General features: G+C 39.1%; 1 protein-coding gene across 10 annotated transcripts in view; it reads left to right on the forward strand.

Annotated features, from left to right (window-relative positions):
• Nucleotides 1–22706, forward strand: part of MGA (MAX dimerization protein MGA) — a 65434-nt gene that overhangs the window by 37077 nt on the left and 5651 nt on the right. For 4 of the 10 annotated variants that reach the window (XM_052782151.1, XM_052782155.1, XM_052782158.1 and 1 more), the window contains 10 exons: nucleotides 1537–2163; nucleotides 2761–3060; nucleotides 4539–6244; nucleotides 14183–14307; nucleotides 15699–15750; nucleotides 17445–17630; nucleotides 18336–18447; nucleotides 20020–20253; nucleotides 21341–21517; nucleotides 21940–22092. In XM_052782151.1, the coding sequence (XP_052638111.1) occupies nucleotides 1537–2163; nucleotides 2761–3060; nucleotides 4539–6244; nucleotides 14183–14307; nucleotides 15699–15750; nucleotides 17445–17630; nucleotides 18336–18447; nucleotides 20020–20253; nucleotides 21341–21517; nucleotides 21940–22092 (3672 nt within the window). Of the gene's footprint in view, nucleotides 1–1536; nucleotides 2164–2760; nucleotides 3061–4538; nucleotides 6245–14182; nucleotides 14308–15698; nucleotides 15751–17444; nucleotides 17632–18335; nucleotides 18448–20019; nucleotides 20254–21340; nucleotides 21518–21939; nucleotides 22093–22706 lie in introns of those variants that run through there. The other 6 variants (XM_052782153.1, XM_052782154.1, XM_052782156.1 and 3 more) reach the window with 6 other exon arrangements.

Below are 22706 nucleotides of genomic sequence, written 5' to 3' on the forward strand. Positions count from 1 at the left end.
TTATTAATGCTACTAGAGCATATTTTCAAGAGACAAGGAAGAGTGGATGGAGACACGCTGAATGTTAAGCTTGGATCTTTGTTTTGAGAGTTTCCTTACTATGATGTTTAATTGCTTTTCATCAAACATCGATTTAACTTAAAATGAGTAAAGGATCACTCTAATCTGTGGTTCTTCGCTGTTAGTTTTTCTGATAATGTTGCACTTATAATTAGAATTCTTGTGACCACCAGAGGTGCTTGAAGCAGCAGTGAAAGACAAGATGGTCCAAATCTGGATTAGCAAAACAACAGGTGTGCAGCCAATAACCACACCAGCCTGTAATCTCATTGGATTTCACAAGCTAAACAGGGTTGGACTTAGTCAGCACTTTGAGTAAAAAAAAAAAAAAAAAAAAAAAAAGAGTATCGGAAGAAGTGTGTGGTACTTGTGTCTGAGTTGGTACTGAAATGGTTACCCCAGCATGGCAAGAGAGGAAGTTGCCTTTAACTATTACAGTTTGCATGCGTTTTAAAAAAAAAAAAAAAAAAAAAATCAAAATATCTAGTGCCCATCCACATATTCCCACACGTTAATTAAAGATCTGAAGAAGCTTTACAAGAGAAAAGGATGTTACCTGTGTCCTGGCAAAACTTTAATTTCCAATTGATTGTTTTGTTTCTTTCTGCCTAAATTTTCATTGCCATGTAAGTGGGTGTGTTGTTTTTCTTGTCCTGTAATAAAACTTCTTGTTTTGTGTGTTTATGCAATATTAAAGAGCTGGCTGCATTTCATTGATGGGTGAAGTGATTGTTGCGTATATGATGTAAGTGTTCTGGCATATTCTGGATTAAAAATGCTATATGCATAAATAACCACAATATTTAAGTCGGGTTTGCTCATGATCTCTATGCTGTTGTACTCATCTGTAGGCATCTGGAGGGATGTAGATGCAGTATTCTGATCCCTTGGAGAGCAAGGGATGAGGGGAAGGATCTTCCCAATAGCGATTACTTCCCATTGGTTACATTTGTCCCATCCAGTCCTCAGTTGCATGAATGTCACTGCAATGAGAAGGGGACATGGCAAATTCTGTCTCCCTCCCGCCCCTTTCCCCTATGACTGCGTAAGATATGGGTACAGTAGAAGGGGGATGGAAACCAAGAAGCAGTGAAAAGAGGAAGATCACACAAACTGTTACAGGAAGAATTTGAGATATAGAAAATAGTTTGAGCCCATTATTTCACTTAGGTGTTTGTTTTCCTGTACTGTAATTAGAATTGTCTGTTCATAGTTTCATGATAAAGAACAACCCCTCAAGATCTGATTCTTTTGTGCGGCCAGGAAGAAATGCAACAAAAAGCTATAGAAGTGGAATAAAGCAGATGTATTTCTAATATGTAAGGCATGTTCAGGACTGTCATAAAGGTTTCAATTTAATTACAAGGTACAAAGAAAATGGAGGCTCAAATTCATGCTGAAATTACAATTGTAGCACCTCATGAAAGGCAAAGAGGAAATCTATTAAAATTTTGACCTGCAAGTTTTTATTTGCAGCTGCCCGACCCTCACCTGGTGGTATGTTCGCACAGTTTGTGATGAACAAAGCCGGAGCTCTACAGCAGAAGATTCCTGCAGCAAACACGCGCCAGCCTCTGTCAGGGCCACAGAAGTTCAGTATCAAGCCTACCCCAATAATGGTTGCCGCTCCCGTGGTTCCGTCAAGGCCACCTCCAGCTCAATGCACAGTCTCTCTTGGGGTCACTACAGCCACCACCACTTCTCCAGTTATTGTGGAAAGTACCAGTGTGGTAGCATCTACTGTGACCACTCCTAGCCAAACGAGAGCTAATGAACCTGCCTGCTCTCCTCCTGCAATTACAGTCACAGCTGCTCCTGCAACACCTGGAATTAACACCTGTACTGCTCCCTCATCCACCACTCCTACTGCCACTGTGAACATGGCAAAAGCAACAGGGATTGTTGCACCAGTAGCAACCATGTCATTCCCTAAAACTGTAGTAACAACACCAACTGTTACTTGTCCTGTTGTCACAACATCCATTTCTACAGTTGTACTAACAACAGCTACATCTGTGGTGACTACACCAACTTCTTCTGCTGGCTCTGTTCCGATTATTCTGTCAGGAGTTAATTCAAGTCCTTCACTGAATCCAAAAAGAGGTAAGGCATAGGTGCTTTGGGCTATTACTGCAAACACTTCCTTTTTTATTCTGCCTCCTTCATAGCTGGAATACAGTCTGCAACTGTAGAACCCAATTTAAATATAGATTCACTTGCCTCACCCTTCTTTCCAAAATGGATAAGAAACATAATCTCTTAAGTTGCTTGTTTTATTCCAGCCTGAGCTGGTAGAGGAGGAAAAAAATGTAGCTATCTGGTCAGTGACTGCTATGAAATGAGCTGGAAGTCTCACATAATTTCTTGGCCCATAGAAAAGTATAGCACAACTATGATTGCTAGAATTTCATGCATGGCATAGAGTCCAAGCAGTAGGTATGGAGTTACTCTCTCGTCATTAACGTGGAAATCTTCTGAGTCATGGTTGAAAAATATCAATGGAACTGCATGAAAAAGACTGCTCTGGCCTGGTTGGTTCTATGTGTGTTCTGTGAATAAAAAGAGAAGAAATGCTTTCAAACAAATTTAAAGAGATCCAGTTGTTTCCAAAATATTTGTGCTTGTTTTTATTAAGGATAATGCTTGATTTGTAGGCTGTTCTCTTAAGCTGATTTTTATGTAGCTTTTTAAATGTTTCAGAAGATGCTGCTCCACAAGCTGTAAGTAAGACTCCCCAGAAGATGTCTCCTGGAACAGAGAAACGTGTAGGACCTCGATTGTTGCTGATTCCAGTGCATCAGGCATCTCCTGCTTTGCGACCACTAAACAATGCGCAGCTTGCTCAGAGGCAGAGGATGATTCTTCAGCCTCTCAGGAGCCCTGGTGCTGTGAACCTGTTCAGACATCCTAATGGGCAGATAATTCAGCTTGTCCCTCTGCATCAGTTTCGAGCTGCAGGTGCCCAACCCAGTGTGCAGCCAGTGATGTTCCGCAATCCAGGTACAAAGTCCAGTGTGTCTTTCTTGACTGACCAATGTGTTGCCCAGAAATTAACAATGTAATAAATGTCTGTGTGATGCTCCTTTCCCCTGCTGGAAGTAATTGAACAGACTCTAATTTGGTAATTAGACCAAATAATTCTTAGGTAATTAATAGTGTAGTTATTCAGATGTAATGCAACTTAAATATCATGGATCTAAAATACAGAAAGTGCTGTTAATAGCTAAGTCACCAAAATCTGGGAGTTCTGTGCCGCAAGTTAAAAGCGCCTTTGTGTGTGTGGCAGTGGAGCCATGTCCATTGTACTATCATAACTTGAAAGAAATTCTGTTGATCTGGCGATTCAAAAATAATTCTTATTGGAGATTCTCTTAAAAAGAATGAGCTGTTCCTGTGTCTCATTGGATGTGCTGCTCTGTTTTTGTTTGGTTTGCAGGTTTGTTAGTGCTTTTACAGCAGATATTCAGATCAAATGTTACACTACAGTACAAAACTGCTGGGTTTTTTCCTCCTTAGAGTGTGAGAAGAAAAATGAGTTTGATTTTCAGCTGTTTCTCTAGTGCATAATTGAAGACAGGGTTGGAGGAGTTAGAAATTGCAGGTATCTGACAGAAAATAGGTAGGATGCTTGTTGAGCATCCTGTTGTACATATTTGTAAATAAAACATGTTTATAAACAAAATATACTTTAAATGCCTCTCTACTTTCCAGTAGAATTTTTCTTCTGTCCTCCTTTTATAAAGAAGCATCTTGAGGAGAGGGAGACAGAGTGATGTGGAAAAGAGAGGCGAGAGCAAGCACAGTAGATCACAAAACTGTGGGGAGGAGAGAAAATAATCCTGTGCCTTAGTAGAGGTTTGAGCATGAGGTGTAGTAAAGAATCACTCAAAAAGTTCCTTGAATTCCTTTCTGGTTTGGGGCTTTTGCTGTACAAGAGAAACTAGTTGCCCGTGGTAGTATTTTTCCTCTTTGTTTTATGGAGTTCTGAAACGCTGCAGAAGAGTTCATTAAGGTGAAAAAGATTGTGGTACAATTGTGTAATCTTGTCATAGTTTTTCTCGGGGGAAGTTTTTTCTGAGGGAAAAAAAAAAGGATTTTTAAATTAAATATTCTTTTCATTCTTTTTTTTCTATAAAATTCCCATTTTCCTGTTTTCCAATTAATGGGAAGGTAAAACGCAGAGGACTTTAACTAAATGCAATGCCTTTTTTGATTAAAAAGCTTAATGCTAGAACTTACCATTAGATTTGTAGTTTTAGAGTAGCCACCTCATGTATTTTATTGGGGTGTTCCATATAAAAATTCAGCAGTTTATATGTCTTTATGCATTACCAGCTCTTTCACTGAGAACTTTTGGTCAAATGCCTAATTACATTCTGATCCTTGAGAATGCTGGCTACTTCTAGTACAGCATCGAATAGTAAAATGAAAAAAAGTGCTTTGAGGAAGTATTAGTCGATGTTTTGTTTTCTTCACAGGATCTGTTGTAGGAATCCGCTTGCCTGCACCTTCTAAGCCTCCTGAGTCACCTGTGTCTCCCACTTCCTCTGTGTCTTCCACTTCTCCTGCCACAAATTCAGCTGTACAAACTGCAGTACCCAAGTTATCCCCTACATCTAACTTAGCCACTCAAGCATCTTCTCTTCTTCCTTCAGTAACAAGTTTTGTGTCACAGGCAGGCACTCTGACTCTGAGGATCTCTCCTTCTGCTGCTAGCAGCGTGACAAATCAAACAGCCTCCGAGTCTAAAATAACCTGCAGCTCAGGTGGTCTGCCAGCTACCACTGCTAACCTCATACCTTTACAATCTGGTAGTTTTGCTTTACTTCAGCTCCCAGGACAGAAAACTGTGCCAAACTCCATTCTTCACCATTTTGCATCTCTTCAGATGAAGAAGGATTACAGGAAAATATGCAAGAAAGAGGACTCGGGTGCTGCTCAGCAGAAGGAGAATGGGAAGGCTTCGCGCTCAGATGATGTTGAAGTTACAGAGTCCGAGGTCACAGTGTCAGACAGGAAACAAGAAGAAAATGAGTTGTCAGTTAACCAGTCAAATAATGTTCAAGAGTCAGCATCTGGCACAATTGCACCTGATAGAAATCCCGCTGCATTGGAGGTGGTGGAGAAGGACTCAAAGGTGCTAGAGAGTTCCTGTGATGATAGCTTTTCTTCTCAGCATGATGTTTCTGCAGATGTTGTATCGTCTGACCATTCGTACATCAGTGAGAAGCCAAATGATGAGGAAGAACAAGGGGCTTCTGAGGAGAAAGAGGATTCTGTCAGTTCTGAAACTGTAGTGGAGGCTGTTTCAGCTAACTCTGAAACTGTTTGTGGGTCATCAGATCAGTCTCTGGTTGCTCCTCTGGATAATGCACATCCACAGAGTCTTGAGAATCAGAAGACTGCACAGCTGCAGAACCACGGGAAGGAACAAATACACGCTCAACAGGAAGAGAATCGAGTAAAAGAGCAGAAAGGAGATGCACAGACACGGATGAAGGAGGACAACAAGGCAAGTTCTGGGCAGTTGCAGAGTCAACAAGAGCAAGATACACAGCTGGAGAACAAGAAGGAACAGAGAGGGACTGAACTGTCTCAGAACAAACAAGACTGCCGGGGTGATGCTGTGCAGCCAGATCGGGAAAGGAAGGAGTACAAGGGCACTACAGAAGCAGAAAGCATAAGAGAGAAAAAAGGAAGCAAGTCTGAAACCAGTTCTGCAAAAGAGCAGGATAATGCTTCAGGAGAAGAGCATACAGTCGATACTGAGGAAGGCAAAGCAAACATAGCTAGGCAGGAAGGCAGTAACAACAAAGAACAAGATGCTTTTGATTCTCAGGAAGAAATGAAAATAGGTCATGATATTGTAACACATGTCAACAGTTCTTGGAGCAAAATATCTAGCATTGTACCCACTTTAGAAAATAAAAGCGAGGCAGACAACAAAGCTGATACATCTGAGAAGAGTGACCTCCTGACACCAGAACAGAAGCCACAGGAACCCAGGCATCACAAAAAGGGTTACATGCCCACTATTGATATAACCACTGATGATATGGAAGAGGAAGAAGAGGAAGATGATGATGAGGATGAAGAGGATGAAAAAACTGATGATTCTGCTGATGAGATGCTAGATGGTACTTCTGACTTCCCAAGTGAAGAGGAAGTAGATGTTGAAAAAGTGGTAAGCATTTAACTATTTATGAAGGCTTTTTTTTTTTTTTTTTTTTTAATTGACCAACTAACGTCACAACCCATGGATTTGAAAGACACGGTATGATGTTTGTGTTCTGGACTTCAGTTTCTTTAGAAAGTCTAGATCGGGGTTCCAAGTGGAAATGTCTTTTATTTCTTTTTAGTTGCATGCTTTTTTAATAGGTAGCTTTGTAGTGGCCTTTTAGAAATTGTCTGTTTTTCAGAGAACAGGAGTTACATTGAACAAGCTGTGATACAACCGTTGCATGTTGTCTTCCTCCAGTATTTTACTCAAGCAACTTGGTTCCTTGTAATACAACTTACGATCCTAAATGCAGTAGCCAATCTAATATTTCTGTTATTTTAAGCTGTTTCCTTCTACCTAATTTTTGTAGCCCTTGGTTAACATTTATTTCTGGAAGGAATGTGAATCTCTCCTTAGATTCCTCTTGAAATTTAGTAATACATTTAAGTAGTGTGTGAAAGCTGTAGTTCTGTATTCGATAGAAAACAAATTGCTGCGGAAGTCACAGACTAAGTGTAAAACATTGTGGTTAGTATAGTTAAGATACGTTTAGATTTTAATGCTTGTAGAATTTCCATCAAATTTCACCCCCAAATTAAAACAATCCCATGTGTAACTCCTTGATGTACTTTTTATATATCATTATGTAACTTAAGAAACAGTGCATCGTTACTTAAAATTTATGAAGTTGTGATTTTGCGACTCAGTCAAATAGACATAATAAGGTAGCCTTTTCTTGAGATAAAAGTGGAAAGAGAAAGGTTAAACTGGAGAAGAATTGGGGAACAAACAAGTTAAAAATAGGGGAGATTATGTTAGTGTCTTCAGGAATTTGAAAGTATACAGTTCTTTTAGCCCTTTTGTATTAATGTAGTCCTCTCACGGTTGAAAACCAAATTAGCCTTCTTTTTCTTCTAACCATATCCAGAGTAACTCAATTGAGTTGGCAACTGTGGCTTTTAGAGAATCTATTTAATAAATGCCAGAAGAATTGACTGATCAGTTCATAATGTAGCTCGCTATTCTCAGGCAAGATGATAGCATCTCAGCTGCATGAAGGTGAGGAAACTGAAAGCAGATGTAATTTTTGGAAGTTCTTTCAAGCTGAAAACTGAGCTGTTGCTGTCTTGTCTTGAGTCGGATAGTGACAGTTTGATAACTCCTGTATCCTTCAATAACTTCAGCAGAGTTATCATCAAGTTTTGAGAACCATGGTTAATTCGTGCCTGATGCCAGATAAACTTTCCAGACAAGGTAGTCTTGGGAATCTGTTGGTAAGCCAATGGGTAATATAATGTCTAGGTCACAGAGTAGCTTGTTATCAGGGTTGATGTTTTAAAGATGTGTTTTCTTTTGTCCTGCAAAAGGATGATTAAACAAAAACAATAATTATTAGAGATTATAAGAAATGTTTGTTTTGGAAGAAACTTACTATGCAGGTTTTGACCTGGTTTGGTTTGGCAAGTCCTATAAGGGTATGCCTTCACCATAAGCTCACACAACCATGAGTAAACTAGCTTTGGTTCTAGAGCAGTAAAGCTGAGGAATGAGATCTCAGAGGACTGTAAAAAACTGTCTGGAATTTGGGTGAGTTCTTGGTTTGTTAGTCTGTGCTGCCTGCAAGTTAAGTTAGCATGTCAATGCCTGATGGAGAATTCAGTTTTAGATTTAAATATGTAAGTGTCTGTTATTTTTCAGTGGAATGTACTCTTATCAGCGTAGTGCTTACAAGACAGGCTGCACTGGTATTGTTTGTCAGACTGGATGAAGTCAGATCATATAAACAGACTACTAGCGGACATTCATCTGTTTCATTAAGCTAGTGGGAACATAGAAGTGAAGTGAGCACGCATGTCTGCTAATACTTTTGTTTAGTGGAAATACTAATGATAGTTCTTTCACTACTGGTTTGGAATATGGACTGGTTTTAGTTGCTTAGTAAATAGCCATTAAAAACCCCAGAAAACTCCAGTGAGAGTTGGGATGATTGCTACTTACCTGTAGTAGCTATTACTGTTTCTTTTTTAGTACATTTCCCCACGCTGGTTCTCATTGCAGTAACGACTTCATTGTTCTTAATTTTGCATATCGATGCTCTTCAGATTACCTTCTTATCTTGTGCTAACTTTGTGTACTTAAGAGACTCTTGTAGACTCCTGTATTCAACAAAAAGAGAGAAGCTTCCTGAGATGGTATCTTTGCCCTTTTGCATTTCCTACCCTGAATTGCATCAAGAGAAGCTTAGGAGAGTTGATGATTGTGGATTTGGTGATATAAATGAAACCTTCTGAGAATATCTATATAAGCAAACTAATCAATATCAGGACCTGTTGTCTGAACAAATTCAAGTGTGATGGTCTGGGGCATGATGTTAAACTCTTGATCTCCAAGGCATGATGATTGCATGCAAAATTTCTGTTGAGAATGACTGCTTGGCCTGGGCTAAGTCACAGACTGTGTCTGTGAGTTGTTCACATGAGTGCTTGTTGGCTTAAACCAAAACCATGCCAGGGGTTGTTCTAGTATTTTAATGCTACAGATAGAGTCCCATGGTCCCATTTAACTTAGTAGTCTAAACATAGCTTCTGTTTCTGGCAAGTTATTTTACTTTAAATGTTGTTAAAATGTGTTTTTCAATCATTCTTTTTCTGAGCCGAACATCAAAATGCTAAGGAACTATTATGAATTACTATAACATTGTAAGTTTAATAAAAAGTGCAAATGACATATTTTGTGGACGATTTAAGTTCTAATAGTCTCTCGCATGTTTTGGTACAGACCATGTGTGAAACCTGCAGACATTGTAGCATAGAAGGCAGATCCAGAAATGAGGCATTTGCTTGGGTAATGTCTAATGACATCTGTTGTCATCTGCCCTCTTTCTTTCTCAGCACCGTTGCTGAGGACCCTCTGCTATCAGGCAAATTGCTCTTTAGGAACCAGCAATAGGGGTGTAGGCTGTTGGGAACAGACAGATAAAAGTAAGAGGAGAGTGCTTAGAAACAGGTGTTGAAATGCAGAGAGGGAAAATTGCTGACATTTGTGTAGCAACTTTGGAACTTCTGTTGTAGTGTGGGATTGCTATTCTTGTGTCTCCATTCCTTAAGGTATTTTACTTTTACAAGCTCAAAGGCATTTAGAAGTTTTGTAACTCCAGGACCTGTGGAAAGACTGATGATAGAAAGGTAGGGCTTCCACAAGCATTTTAAAAGTTTTGCACCCCGACAAGAAGTCATGCTAGGCTATGAATAGGCTTCAGCCTATGATGGGTTGGCAGTACTGACATAGGAATAGCTGTTCGTATGGCAGAACTTCAGTGAACTTATTTCTGATGATCTTCACAATTGTGATATTTTTCCTGTTCTTAGAAATTTGCAGGTAGAGAGGAAAGATTTACCATCCTGAGCATTTTTCCCTTTGTTGTTAGATGCAAGAATGAGAAAAGTAATGTTTTTTGTTTTACATATGCCCACATTCAGGATTTGTAAACTTAAAGATATGAAGTTCTTGGTGGACAGTGAAGAGTTTTCACTTCTATTTTCTTTCATGGGTCGGGTTTTGAATACCATTTTTCTAGTATAATAGCATGTAGAAAGTTCCACCATGAGAACAGCTCTAGCTGGGTAATTACTATCAACCCTTTGGTTACCCCAGTGTAACTTGTCAGCACTCAAAAGCTTTATTGTGATAGTGTTTCTACAGTAAGCTAATTTCCTTCTTCCCCCACCCCTGGATTGTAGCATCTTTTGAACTACCCCGCATGTCCCCCTTCCCTGCAGTGTAATGAAGTGCAAATGTAGTTTAGACAGAGTAGTCCTGCCCACTGAAGAAAAACAGTATGCATCTCTTGCATGTAGAATCACAGCAATGATACTGTATAAAATGGAAAAGCTAGAGAAAATATCAGGGGGCTTCCAACATCAAGGAGGCTTTATGGATGACCCAGGAGAGCAGGCAAGAATGAGAAGTGTTCTATGTATAATGAAATACAACTATGTTGTCATAAAATGTGACATGTTAAAATCATGTAACCCTGTACCTCTTGCACATGTAATATTTTCAACATAATGGTGTGTAGTTCTGTAATTTAAATAGTATTTTTGTTTGAGTATTTTTTGTTCGGCCATTTTTTTTTTTTCCTCTGGCTTTATGATGCTTTTCATTCTCTCGTCAGGACCTGGGGAGGATTAAAAAAAGGCTGTGGAAGCAGCTATGCTACATGTTTACATTACCTAGTGTAGCTCAACAGAAGGTCTGTGTCTGGAGAGGTGGTAGAATTTTTATATCTTCCAATTTCTTTTCTTTTGCTTTCCTTTCCCTAAACTCTTATCAGTTAGCAGACTTTTAATTTCAGATTCAAGTGTATGTTCTTCTCTGCTGAGGAATTCTTGGAATTTCGTCACTCTGGGTCCTCTAGTACCTCCTCTAGTTCACTCTGTGAACCCTGGCATAGCAATTAAGGACTTCTAGAAAATTTGGAAATCTTCAGTTGTGTTTTTGATTTTCCTGCCTTTCTGTGGCCTTGTGCTTTTTGGTGTCAATTACAGAATTGACTTAAAGGCAACTTGGATGCATCTGTTGTCTTAAGAACAAAATTACTTGATAAAAAAAAACGCATCCAAAAAGTTGCTCCTGTTCATTAAAACTGGAGCTTGACAAAGTCTGTAACAAGTAAAGCAAGTGTGAGGAGATTTGTTGAAAAATTGCTGGCTGTTTGCATAAGTGACATTCTTCAAGTGAGAATTTATACAGTAGAACTTGGATTTCTTAAGTTTCCGTAAGCATGTAGAGCCACTCGACAGACATGAAACAAAGCTGCATCTGTTCACGTGCAGCATTTGAAAGCTGTTGAAATACCTATGCTGAAATGCAATGTAGTCTTAACTCAGTCACAATTTCAGTAGCCCCTGCATATGTGTTGTGGATCTTGACTGCAAGCAGTATTTGGTTGGACCGCACCAAGGTCCCAGGGACGTGGTGTTTCCTGACTTTCATTCTCCTGCTGTGTTGGGGAGAGTGGTGACATGTAGCTCCTGACCAGCCTGTCAAGTTCAAAGTGATGCACTGCTTTCTTGGTAAAGACAGTTCATTTTCTCTGTACTCTACCTGGTCCCAGTGCTAACAAGTCTTGCTTCGTAGGAGAATATTTACAAGATGGAACAAATAAGGATTTTATGGACTTCATGCACAGAGAGTAACAGTATTTCCTTAAGTTTCTGCCAGTGCCAGTACCATACTTTCAAGGTCAGATGAGAATCTGTTTTACCTCTCTGCTGCTCTTTATACTCATAACAAAAACTGTCATGGCACAATACAGATTCATAGCAGCTCCAAAGGAAAGCTGCAAGAAACTCCAGAAGTTAGTAGTAGTAGAATAACCTACTTATCTCCTTTCCAAATACAGAACTTGCCAGAGATCAGAGCTGCTTCCTTGGGCAGAGAAGAATGGTGTCTTAAAGTTGGCACATGTTAAAAATATCTTTGAAAGAAGAGTGAGATTGTTCTCTAAGGCTAGTAATTTCTCATCTAAGGTCACTCTCCTTGCTCTTCTCTTTCTTTTTCAAAAGACATGACTTTTTACAAGCATAGAGATAGTAGGTAACATGGGAGTGTGCGTAGTAGATAACATGGAAGTGTGCATAGCAACTTGTAGAAGTAAGGATGCTTTTCTGTTCAGATCTAGCAGCGATAGCTAATAACCTGAGCATCACTTTTCTTTGCTTCAGCAGTAGTATCTCGATACCTCATAGTACAGGAAGAGGTGTCAGCTTCTCTGCAAATGAGTAGTTTAGAAGTTTATACCTCTTTCTACACAGAATCTATACTACCAACAATTTGTAGGACCCCTCATGATGTGAATGGAAGGTGATGGGAGACTTGGGAATACTTGAGAGTGGTTTTACAGGGGAGGATCCTGCATGGTTTCATTCTTCTTAAAAAACCTGGAAGATTCTACAGGCAGTATTGCATACATGTGTGTGTATGTAGACACTAAAATATATGTACTATATATACACACTTTTTTATGTGTATATATGCCCTTTTTTGTATGTGGATATATACCTATAGCTCACTATATACTTTACTAAAGGCTACATTGCTACAAAGTATACATCACTATACTTTACAAAGGTGATATCCCTAGTGTAGCCTTCAATAAAGGAGAGCAAACTTGCTGAAATTTCCATACTGATTCTGTTTTCAGTTTTCTGTAGCCTTGATCACACAGCCATGGGAGATGATGTATTATTACACAAGGCTTAAAAAATACTAATAATTTTATGTGGCAGCATGATTCACAATGGTGGTCACTCTGTGGTATCAGTAACTAAGGTGGCAATTTTTACATTGTTCTTTGACATAGCCCTGCTGCAAGTTGTGGGTTTCAGGGTTGTGTTTTTCTTCTTTTTTTCATTTAGAAAAGGTTGTGTTTAGTCAGTATGAATAAGCCAAATACTGTATCAAACATTAGGTTATTAGAGATCCTCCTTCTCTGTCAAAAAGGAAATTACCAGCTAAGACTTACTGTCTGTTTATAAATTGAGTCTCTTTAACATAGCTGCAGATTTCACAGGTGTAAGTTTCATGACTGATGATTGGAAATTTGTATCCTTAACCACTTGTTAGTTATGCTTGTGTGGTAATTTAGGCAGGTCTTGTTTGTTTTCATTATAGTGCTGTTTATAGCCTAATCTGTGGTCAGCTGTGTAAGTGCAACACTTTCTCCTTTCTAATCAGTTTCTTAAAACAGCAGTGTGAGTTGCAGATAACTTGAAATAACCAGTACCATGAAAAGCATTTATTAGAGGCCACTTACTGATCCAGTATTGCACATTACTTTTTTTTTTTCTCCCCTGTTCTGCACTTAGTGTTTTTTGTGATTAACTGTTTGCATCAATTTCAGGTAAGTATTCAGTGCAGTGAAGGAGATTGCAGCTCCTCAAAAAGAAAGAAGGACAAAGAGAAGGAAGGAAAGGCAGAAGAGAAGAATAGGAGGAGGACCAAGATTGGGTTAGTTCAGGGAACTGGGTGAAATGGAGTACAGAATGGAAGTATACATTTTCTTACTTAAGGAGGAGAAAGAGTTCTGCATTCTCTAAGCAGACCAAAGATTATAATATAAAAAACTTCAATAAAAACTGTAATACAAAAAATTGGTTGAATAAGGCTTGTTTTGTTCGGGGTGGGGGGGGGGAATCACCTGGTACTACAAATGGCCACAAGATTGATATATAACTCTTGTAGTTGATACAGCACTGCAGTTGTTCTCTATCTCTGTCTTCACAAATGGTAGCAAGTTTTCTTGGTCAGGCAAGCATGGAGAAAGAGTACTCTTCAGAATGTCATAAATATTTAAAATAATTCTTGGGCAGCGTTTTGGAAAGAGCCAAAATCATACTCTTCATCTTGTAAGCAGTTTACTGTATGACCGAAAGAAGCCTGGTTGTATGATGTTCTGACTGTTGCTATCTTAGGTATGAGAGACCGTTACCAAGATCACAACTATCTCAACTTGTGTCAAAAAAATGTTAATTAGCAAGAGTTTACAGTAGTAGGTTGTAAAGGCAGTTTAATCTTATTTGAAAATGGAGGCAGGAAAGCCCTGCCCCATGAGAGCTTTTTATCTCACCCATATTAAAAGCATAAGTGACAGAGATGGATTTTTCCCTTACCAAAATTCATTTTGCAGAGTTGCTAGTGGGAGGAATTCCTAGAGGTGACAGTTAATATAACCACCTGCTTAGGACTGTTTATTGGCCAGTGTAGCTGGAGATGTTGATTCTTTAATGGTTCTTAATGTTATAATGTAATCTCTTTTGAGACAGAAGTGAAACTGTTTTGGCCTGAGCGCTATTGCTAAGTAGATACTCATTTTAAAAAACAAAACAAAAACTGTTCCAGGATGCGTGTGAATACAGTGAGGATGACGAGCAGGTGGACATTGAGACCGTGGAGGAGCTTTCAGAGAAGATTAACATTGCGCGTCTGAAGGCCACAGCTGCTAATATCCAACCTTCCAAACAGAAGTAAGCATCCTTGGAGAGCACTACAGTTTTGTATTTTATTGATGAGCTGGCGTTGAATGAACCCATTAAACAACAGGTTTAATGTGATGGTAAGATAAAGCAAGGCTTCTGTCAGGTCTTCCTGAGCACTGGTGCTTCCCAGTGTCTGTGAGGATGGGGCTGTCGGAACTAAGAGTAGATCTGAGGTGTCTTAGCCTTTTTTTTTTCCCCCTCCCCTCTAATTAATTTGTTCATGGGGATGTGTGTCTTGTAATGTAAAATTATTATGAGTGAATTGCCTTTCTTCCTGCAAACTGAATATGAGCAGGGTCATCTTTGTTTTAAATATGATTTTGCAAGCTTTGTTTATTCTTGCTGGTGGACTTGTTATTTTTAGGCAGGAGCAGTCATTGGCTTAATCCCTGATCCTGTAAATGAACGTTTCGTCTTTGGGACCATTGCCCCAGCAAAGAAAGTATTTTCTTATCTACATATAGTCTGCCATGGTTGGATAGCTTGGCTTTTTTTTTTTCTTCCCTTTTTCTTTTCTGTTTTTTTTGTTTGTTTGTTTTTGTTATTGTTGCTGCCCTTGCATTTATAATGACAAAATGCAAAGTAAAAACATGGCTTACTTGAGGTATGTAAAGATGGTCATGGCTATTTCTCAGCTGCACCAAACAAAAGAATGGGGAACGTTGCATCCTTAGTTCTTTTGGTTTGAAGAATTATTTTGTAGAAACTAAAAAATCTGTTTGGTGATATTATATACCTCCCAGATAGTTGGGTTTTTTTGTGGTTTTTTTTTTCCCCCCCTTCAGAGATACAGCACAACTTTTATCCTTAGATGGTGACTTTGCTATAAATTGTGAAGATCTTTCAGTGAGAGAGAAAAACAGATGTGATGTTTTGTAAAAAATAATTCTTTCAAATGTGTATTGTTCTTTGTTTTCTTGACGCTCCTGAGATATGAGGAAGCTGTTATTATATATTAGGATAGTAATAAATGTGAGGATTTTGGTTGGTTGCTCTTGGTGGGGAGGGATTGCTCTGTATTGAATCTGTGTTTTTTAAAAAAAGAACCAAAACGTGATAGAAAAAAAATACTTTCTGTAGCTAACAGTCAGAGGCTGAATTTATTCTCTTTGGCATATAGTGAAATAGTTTGTCTTTTGCACTATGGGTTAATTTTACAGCATTCAGAACAGCTCAGTTTTTTCCAGGATGATGGCATTTGGAGATAGAGTTCACTTTCTTGAGAAAGCTCAACAGTGTCCTGCTTTCATGTAGTTATAGAAGGAAGAGTTAATTTCAAGGGATAAAAATGAGCAATTATAGGCTGTTGGAATGTAGTTAATGAGGATAGAGTGCATGAGATGAGTAGTGTTGGGAAAAACTTTTTACCTTTCTTCCAGATACCATGCTCGTAATTCTTCGGATGAAAAATTATCAGAAAAACCTACGAAGGTATATGTTTGCTCTCCTCTTTCCTTTTGGTATCACACCTCCATTTTAAAGATAAACTTTCATCTCAAGTGCAACTCTTAACGCGATTTATCTACCTTCCATATATTTATGATTAAATGCAAGAAACCAAATGTGTATGTGGGGGGAAGGGGCTTAGTCAAAATCTCATTAAAGGACTGCTACTGGCATTGGCGGGTTTCAGATTCAGCTTTATGTACGGGAGGAATATCTGCCTCTTATTTATTAGTATGTTTGCCTAGGTTTTGTGTTCTTGGCATAAATAATTTTTACAGCACACATAAAATAATTAACAACTGAGAAATGTTTTCATGTGTCAAGACAGTGTGTAGGATTATATAGGCACAGCACTGGGTGAAGGATTTCTGAAAACAATAGTTTAAAGAATACGTATTTAGGCAAGTTAAAGATAATGCAGAATTCTTTCAAACCAAAACTCATTGCAATCCTTCTGAAGCTTGTGCTGTATTTTAGGGTGGCTTTGAAGCCAGTTTCACTAACCGTCCCTGATAACTACCTGTGGTATACTTTGATGTCAGATGTAGAGCTACCTGCTGGGGTGGGGTGGGGCTTTGAGGTGGGGTGTGAGCCTGGTGAATATCTTATACATTAGAGCAGACTGGTATGCGTGCTTTTGCTTGAGATGGAGATGGGTTCCAGGATGCTCTGCCTGCTTCGCCTTCTCCATGCATTCTTCTCTCTGCCCTTGAAGTTACGGCATGAGGCCCTTCCTTGAAAGGAACCTAATGCCCAACCCAAGAGCAGATGCAGTTGCAGCCTTACTGTGCTCAGTCTGCCTACGAGGGCAAAAACGGATGTCAAGAGCCAGGTTTCAGGAGACAGTCTTCAGAATCCTCCTACGGCCAGCAGGCTCAGAAATAGCGTCACTGGACCTGAGGAGTCTTTCCACTGATTCACTGGGGTTTGGAGCAGACCTGAAATGATGTAAAAACCACGTTAATACTACTTTTTAAGTATTACTTCATCGTGAAATAAATAGCATAATTGTACAAAACCTGTAGGAGTAATGATGAAATAACAAACTTTCAAATCTGTAGAGATTAGTAATTACGCTTGTTGCCTGTCAACCTTTTTGGAAACTTAAGCAAATTCAAAATCAGAGCCTGTCTCTGACGCTGTTTCTTGGCAGATGTCTGGGGTGATAAGTTTCAATGCCGTCTTTCACATTCTTACCTACAACGTCTCTTGGCCCCAACCCATAGGTACCCATGAAACAAAACAGAAATCAAACTAGTTTAACTCGAGGGAAAAATTCAAGCGTCCTATATTTGATGTGATTGCTTCATTCATTAGCAGACTTTATTGACAAGCAAACAACAAAAAAAATTTGGCTCAAACGTGATCTCGCTGTAATCCTGTGGTTTACCTAATTAGCCTTGTATTGCAAAAAAAAAAAAAGCTTATGAATAGAAGGGACTGCTCATGATCTTCTCCTTTAAGGTTGATATGATTATGTTGGTCATTTCTTGTTGGTCAGCATTTCATGCTTATTGCGTGTGCTTCTGACACTGAACTTTCATGAAGACATAGTAGCAGAATAGCATGACATGAAATCTTCAGGTGTCTGTAGAAACCTTGTAAATCAGGCATGCCTTTGAACATTGCCATTACATTACCTTTTTTATTTAAACTGGTCAATACCGTTACTTCTCCAGCAGAAACGTCAATTCCGGAACAGAAAGCTGAAGACTGAGGCAGAAGCCTTTGCTCATTACCGCCAGACACACACAGCAAATGAACGCCGGCGACGTAATGAAATGAGAGATCTCTTTGAAAAGTTGAAGAGAACTCTGGGGTTACACAACCTTCCCAAGGTCTCCAAATCCTACATTCTCAAGCAAGTAAGTATTCTGAAACTTAAGTGAGGAGAATAATTTAATCTGGACAGAGTAATTAAGCTAGTATGAACTCTTTGAGTGAGTCCCATTGATACTGTGAATAGAGAACTTCTGTTAACCTTTACAGGACTCTTTAGAATAAAACAATATCGGAACGAATCTGTATGCCTAAAAGCTTAATCTTGGTGACAAAGATGCATGTTTTCAGATTAGCCCTCTCATTGTTGTATTCTTTGTGAATTTAACCATGGGAGGTTATGTGTTAATTCCTTAGTGGTTTACTGTGTACATCAGGCAATTTGAAATACATTGAAGACTGACTTCTTTTAATGTATGGGAAGACAGCATTTCACTAAGTAGTATACTGACATTAAAAACTTAATTGTAAGATGTAAATGACAGGAAAAAAACATAAGTTGTAGATACATAATTATGCTTATCAGCTGTACCTTGAAATTGTGGGATAAAAGTTGGGGTTTTTCTTTAAAATAGCTGCACTTTGGAGGAAGGACGAACGAGATGTTTATCACTTTACAGCTTGCATTTAGGAAAAGCTGGCATTACATGGTACTGCACATGCTTTCTCTGAGTCCTAGTTTCTCAAGATGATGAAGATGTCTAAATTCTGTAAAGGTTTCTGGGAGGGAAAATTATTTTATTATTTTGTGTATCATTTGTTTATAAATCAGTTCCCTGACACTTTTCTAGGCCTATGAAGAAATCCAAGGATTGACTGATCAGGCAGATAAACTTATTGGACAGAAGAACTTACTGACACGCAAACAAGATGTTTTGATTCGAAAAGTATCCACGCTTTCAGGTGAGACTGTTCTTGGGTATGGACTAGTTGGAATAATGAAAGAAAAGGCTTTTAAGAATGGGAGGGAGTGTAGTAATCCTCTGTGGATCCAGGTGAGTCAGTAGTTCACATAAAAATTAGACTCTTGATGCCAAACAGACACCTGCTAAGCTCTGACTCAGTGATGCACTCATCATGCTGATAAGAACTGCTTTTGTTTTCCTTATGCCTAAAGGAAGTGTAGAATGATCTCTGTGCTGCAAGCCACACAGGCTTGGGTTCCTGTGCATTGGGTATGCTTTAGTGGGGGGGAAGTAACTTCATTCTGTTGTTGGTCACTTGCTGAAAAGGCTTTTCTGCTTAGTGCTTCACAAGTGTACAGAGCTGTCTTTGATCAATACCAAAACCTGTGACTCCTTTGGTCAACTTTGCAAATAACTATCCTTGTAGTGCTTTTCTGAGAACTAGTGTCTAGAAGAAGGCAGCTCTGTCCATAGAACAAAATTTCAGTATATGCTTAGCTGCTACTCATCTAGGCATTTCAAGACAAAAACTGTGTTGTATTTATTGTGTCTTTCTGTCTTATTTGGAGGTGTAGGAAAGCTGTGACACATGCTCAGCCAGTGCCAAAATGTGTGTGAACAAACAAAACATTAAATTATTCTTGTAATCTTCTTACTGTCTGGGAATAAAAACAGGAGACTACCTGTAAAGTAGAAATGAAGGATACTTAAATCTTGTCTATTTATGTCAATCAGGTCATGTATATTTGAGGTACTTGGTAAAAAAAAAAAATTAAAACTAAAAAGTGTTTTAGTGAACCCTCATCTTAATCCAGAAACGTATGATGGGATTTTGGGGCAGGGAATGAAAGCAAATAACTTCACTAAGTAGTTTTCTGATCATTTGCATTCCTAGTGAAGTACCTCAAAACTGATGAGGAAAAAATCCTCTCTCAGGAGAGTTAGTTAAATATAGACTGAATTAAAGATAGACCATGATGTTAGAACATAAATACTAAGCAGGAAACAAGCCAGTATAGTTATTTCAACTTTGATCATATTAAATTGTGTGCATCTGCAGAAAACAAATTATTTGTAAAATCTTTGTGCTTGTTCAAGGTTACAATTTTCATGTCAATGGTAAACTCTATGTGAGTTTACCTCTAAAAGTTATGTGAGTAACAGGGTCCATTAGTCCAAGAAATTTCATACCAGGTAAGGGTAACATTTTGTCTGGTAGTCATACCTTTATCATTAGGAGATGTGAGGTTTTTTTCACAGCTGTGGATATTTTCAAATGGTACTTGTTCAGCAAGAACCTAGTGCTTGTCCAGGCTGATTTCTGCTCATCAAACTTGCAGATAAATTCTAAAATGTATGGTTGTTTCTGAAGGAAAAAAAACCAAACTTGGAATAAATAGGTAATGACTTCCCTGTTATTAAGAATGCTGTTTACTTGGTGGGGGTGGTGGTTATCTATTGTATAGTAGTTTGAATGGTGTCAGCTTAATAGATTTTTAGTTCCGTCTTCAGCTTTTTAGTTTTGTAAAGAGTTTAAAGATAGGTTGACTCTCTGATAATTTTTCTGTAGGGAAGACAGAAGAGGTTGTCCTGAAGAAGCTAGAATATATTTATGCCAAACAAAAAGCAGTAGAAGCACAAAAAAAAAAGAAACAACCTGAGCCAGAGGAATCTGTTGTAACCTCAACTACTAGCACACAGCAAGAAGGATCTTCTGCTCCTTCCAGAGAGCCGGCCCAAATGACTATGACGAATAGAAGAGGGAAGCCATTGATACTCGCCAGAAAAGGAGTCCGTGCCACAGGTGGGCTAAAAGCGATAAACATTTCGCATAAAGGGGAGACAGACGTTGAAGCAGCACCCCATGGGAGGGCAAAATGCTAGCCTGCTTATGCAGGCAACTTCATTCTTGAAGCAGAACTGAGTATAGGACCAGAAGTGTCCATCCAATAGGTGTAGAAACCATTTGTTTTCAGTAAGGATGAGACCAGCACTACCAAGGTCTTCAGATGAATGTGACTTTTGAGTTTCAGAATGATGGGAAGTAAATTCCTATTAAGTTGTCCTTTGGTCTCATGGAGTTTCATTGCAATCCTGCAGTAATTTCTGAGAGTCAAAGGTGGTGGTTCTTCTGCTGCTGACTCAAAACCTGAAGCTCAACCCCCAGAATACTGGAGTTGCTAGAACAGATTCAGTTTTTAAAACATCCCTCCCCAAACAAGCTAGCTCTCAAGGTGGTATAAGACTTGCTCTTAAATTAAATGACAGAATTGTCAGACACTTGAGAATTTATTTGGAGCTGAGCACTTGTGGAGAAGTATTAGGCATTTATGGAGACTTCCACACCATAAGTATAGGAAGGAACAAAAGAATGGCAGAAATCCAAACTTCCATGGTAGCACCACTATAATACTCTGTAGGGATCTGGTGATATTTCTTATTTTGGTAATAATAAATAGACCTTACTTGAAGTGGTCTTGGGCTTTTATAAACAACCTATCATTCTGGTTTCCCAAGCCTCATTTTTGGCCAGTCCTGGGGAAGTTTGGCATCAGAATTGATGTAGTGAGAGAACTTCCTTTCTTTCTTTGGACTGAACAAATCCCCTTTGTACTTTCAGCAAGACTGCTCTGATATGTCATCAGGATGCCGCTCTGGAGAGCTAGGGTTGTTACACTGCACAAAGGGATAGTACAGACTGGCTCTAGCTGTGTAGTTGAGATTCCTGGAGCCTGCATAGCTCCTGTAGCAGCTTTCTAATCTAGGGTTTGTAAACCTTCTAGTCGGAGTTCCTTGCACAACTGTACTTAACCCTGGATTGCAGGATATCACTTGCCATCAGGGGTTCCATGCCAGAATAAATTACTGATTTACATATTTCTTTTTTACAGAGGATACCTCATCCTCTCTTACACTAACTGCTGCAAGCCTAGTGATGACTCCACAGGGGCAAGTGCTTACATTGAAGAGCCCACTGGTACCAGGGCAGGTAGCAGCTGTTCCTTCCACACTATTGCAAGCTGAATTAAAGCCTCGAGCTGTCAGTACTGCCATGACAGCACAGCCAGGTATGATCATGTGAGAACATGTTAATGAAAATCAGTATAATGCCGTTCATAGATGTGCATAGCAGTTTACAAAGTAACGTGTTATTTAATTTTTCCTTTAATTTTTCGGGGTTTTTTTACAACTTAACTGACTGAGGTAGAACCTGACTCTGATAAGAGAGATTTGATATAATTAACTCAAAACTATCAGTTTATCAACAGTTAAGTAAAATCTGTTAAATTTTCACTATTCCCAAATTAGGGAAACATAGGGAAGATTTCTTAATCACCTAACCAATCTATATTTCTATTTTTTACCACTTTCAGAATGGTATTACAGTGTAAAGTCTTGCCTAGAAGTGCAAGGCTCTTATTTTCCAGGCTTAACTATCTGAAAGACTCTTGTTTCCACCTGACCTCCCCGTCCCCTTTTCTTGGATAAGGTATTGCTTCTGTGATGATTCAGCTGCCAGGATCAACAGTTCCTGTCCAAGTAAAAGGAATCCTTACTAACTCTGCCATTCCCATTACACTGTCAACTGTTGCTGGAAACCCAGTGCCCTCAACAGTAGTATCAGCTACAGAGCCCCGTTCAGGTAGGCTCTGTTTTTTATGGATCTTTTTGCTTGCATGCAAAGCATATCCTTGCAAAAATGAAGGTAAATTGTTTTCTCTCTGGGAAGTAATGATAAGTATTATTGTCTGGGTATTCAAAGAAAATCACTATTAAATGTTCTGAACAGTTTAGAGGGGCCTCTAGGGGATTGTAGATGAGAGCTTTTTAACTTTCCATCACCTTGCTGAGCCTCTTTGCCCTCAGCAAAATCAGAGTAAGTGGGAACTGGAATGTGTCTGTGGTGTAATGCATGCTACTGGGGAAGCTGCAGTGCAAAGTGGTGGTGGGGCTGTTGAAAATCTTTGCCTGTTACGTCCGGGCTCTTAGCGCGGCACAACCCTTTCCCATAACCCTGCCAGCTCTGCTGCTGGTTGGAGAGATGTTTTTCAAGACTGAGTACTGTACATTGGGTCTAGGCATGGGGTGGTTCCTGCCAATAGTCTGCTGCTTGCCGTCGGTTGTGTTAAAAGCAAGCCACTCGCTTTCTGCTTCGTTGTTGTCATTTGGTCATAATGAAAAAGTAATGTTCACTTCAGGTTTGGGGCTGGGAAAAATCTGAGTGCTATAAATAGGAAACTGCTTGGAGGCAAAAAG

The sequence above is a fragment of the Harpia harpyja genome, chromosome 3 (assembly GCF_026419915.1).
Source record: "Harpia harpyja isolate bHarHar1 chromosome 3, bHarHar1 primary haplotype, whole genome shotgun sequence".
NCBI lineage: Eukaryota > Metazoa > Chordata > Aves > Accipitriformes > Accipitridae > Harpia > Harpia harpyja.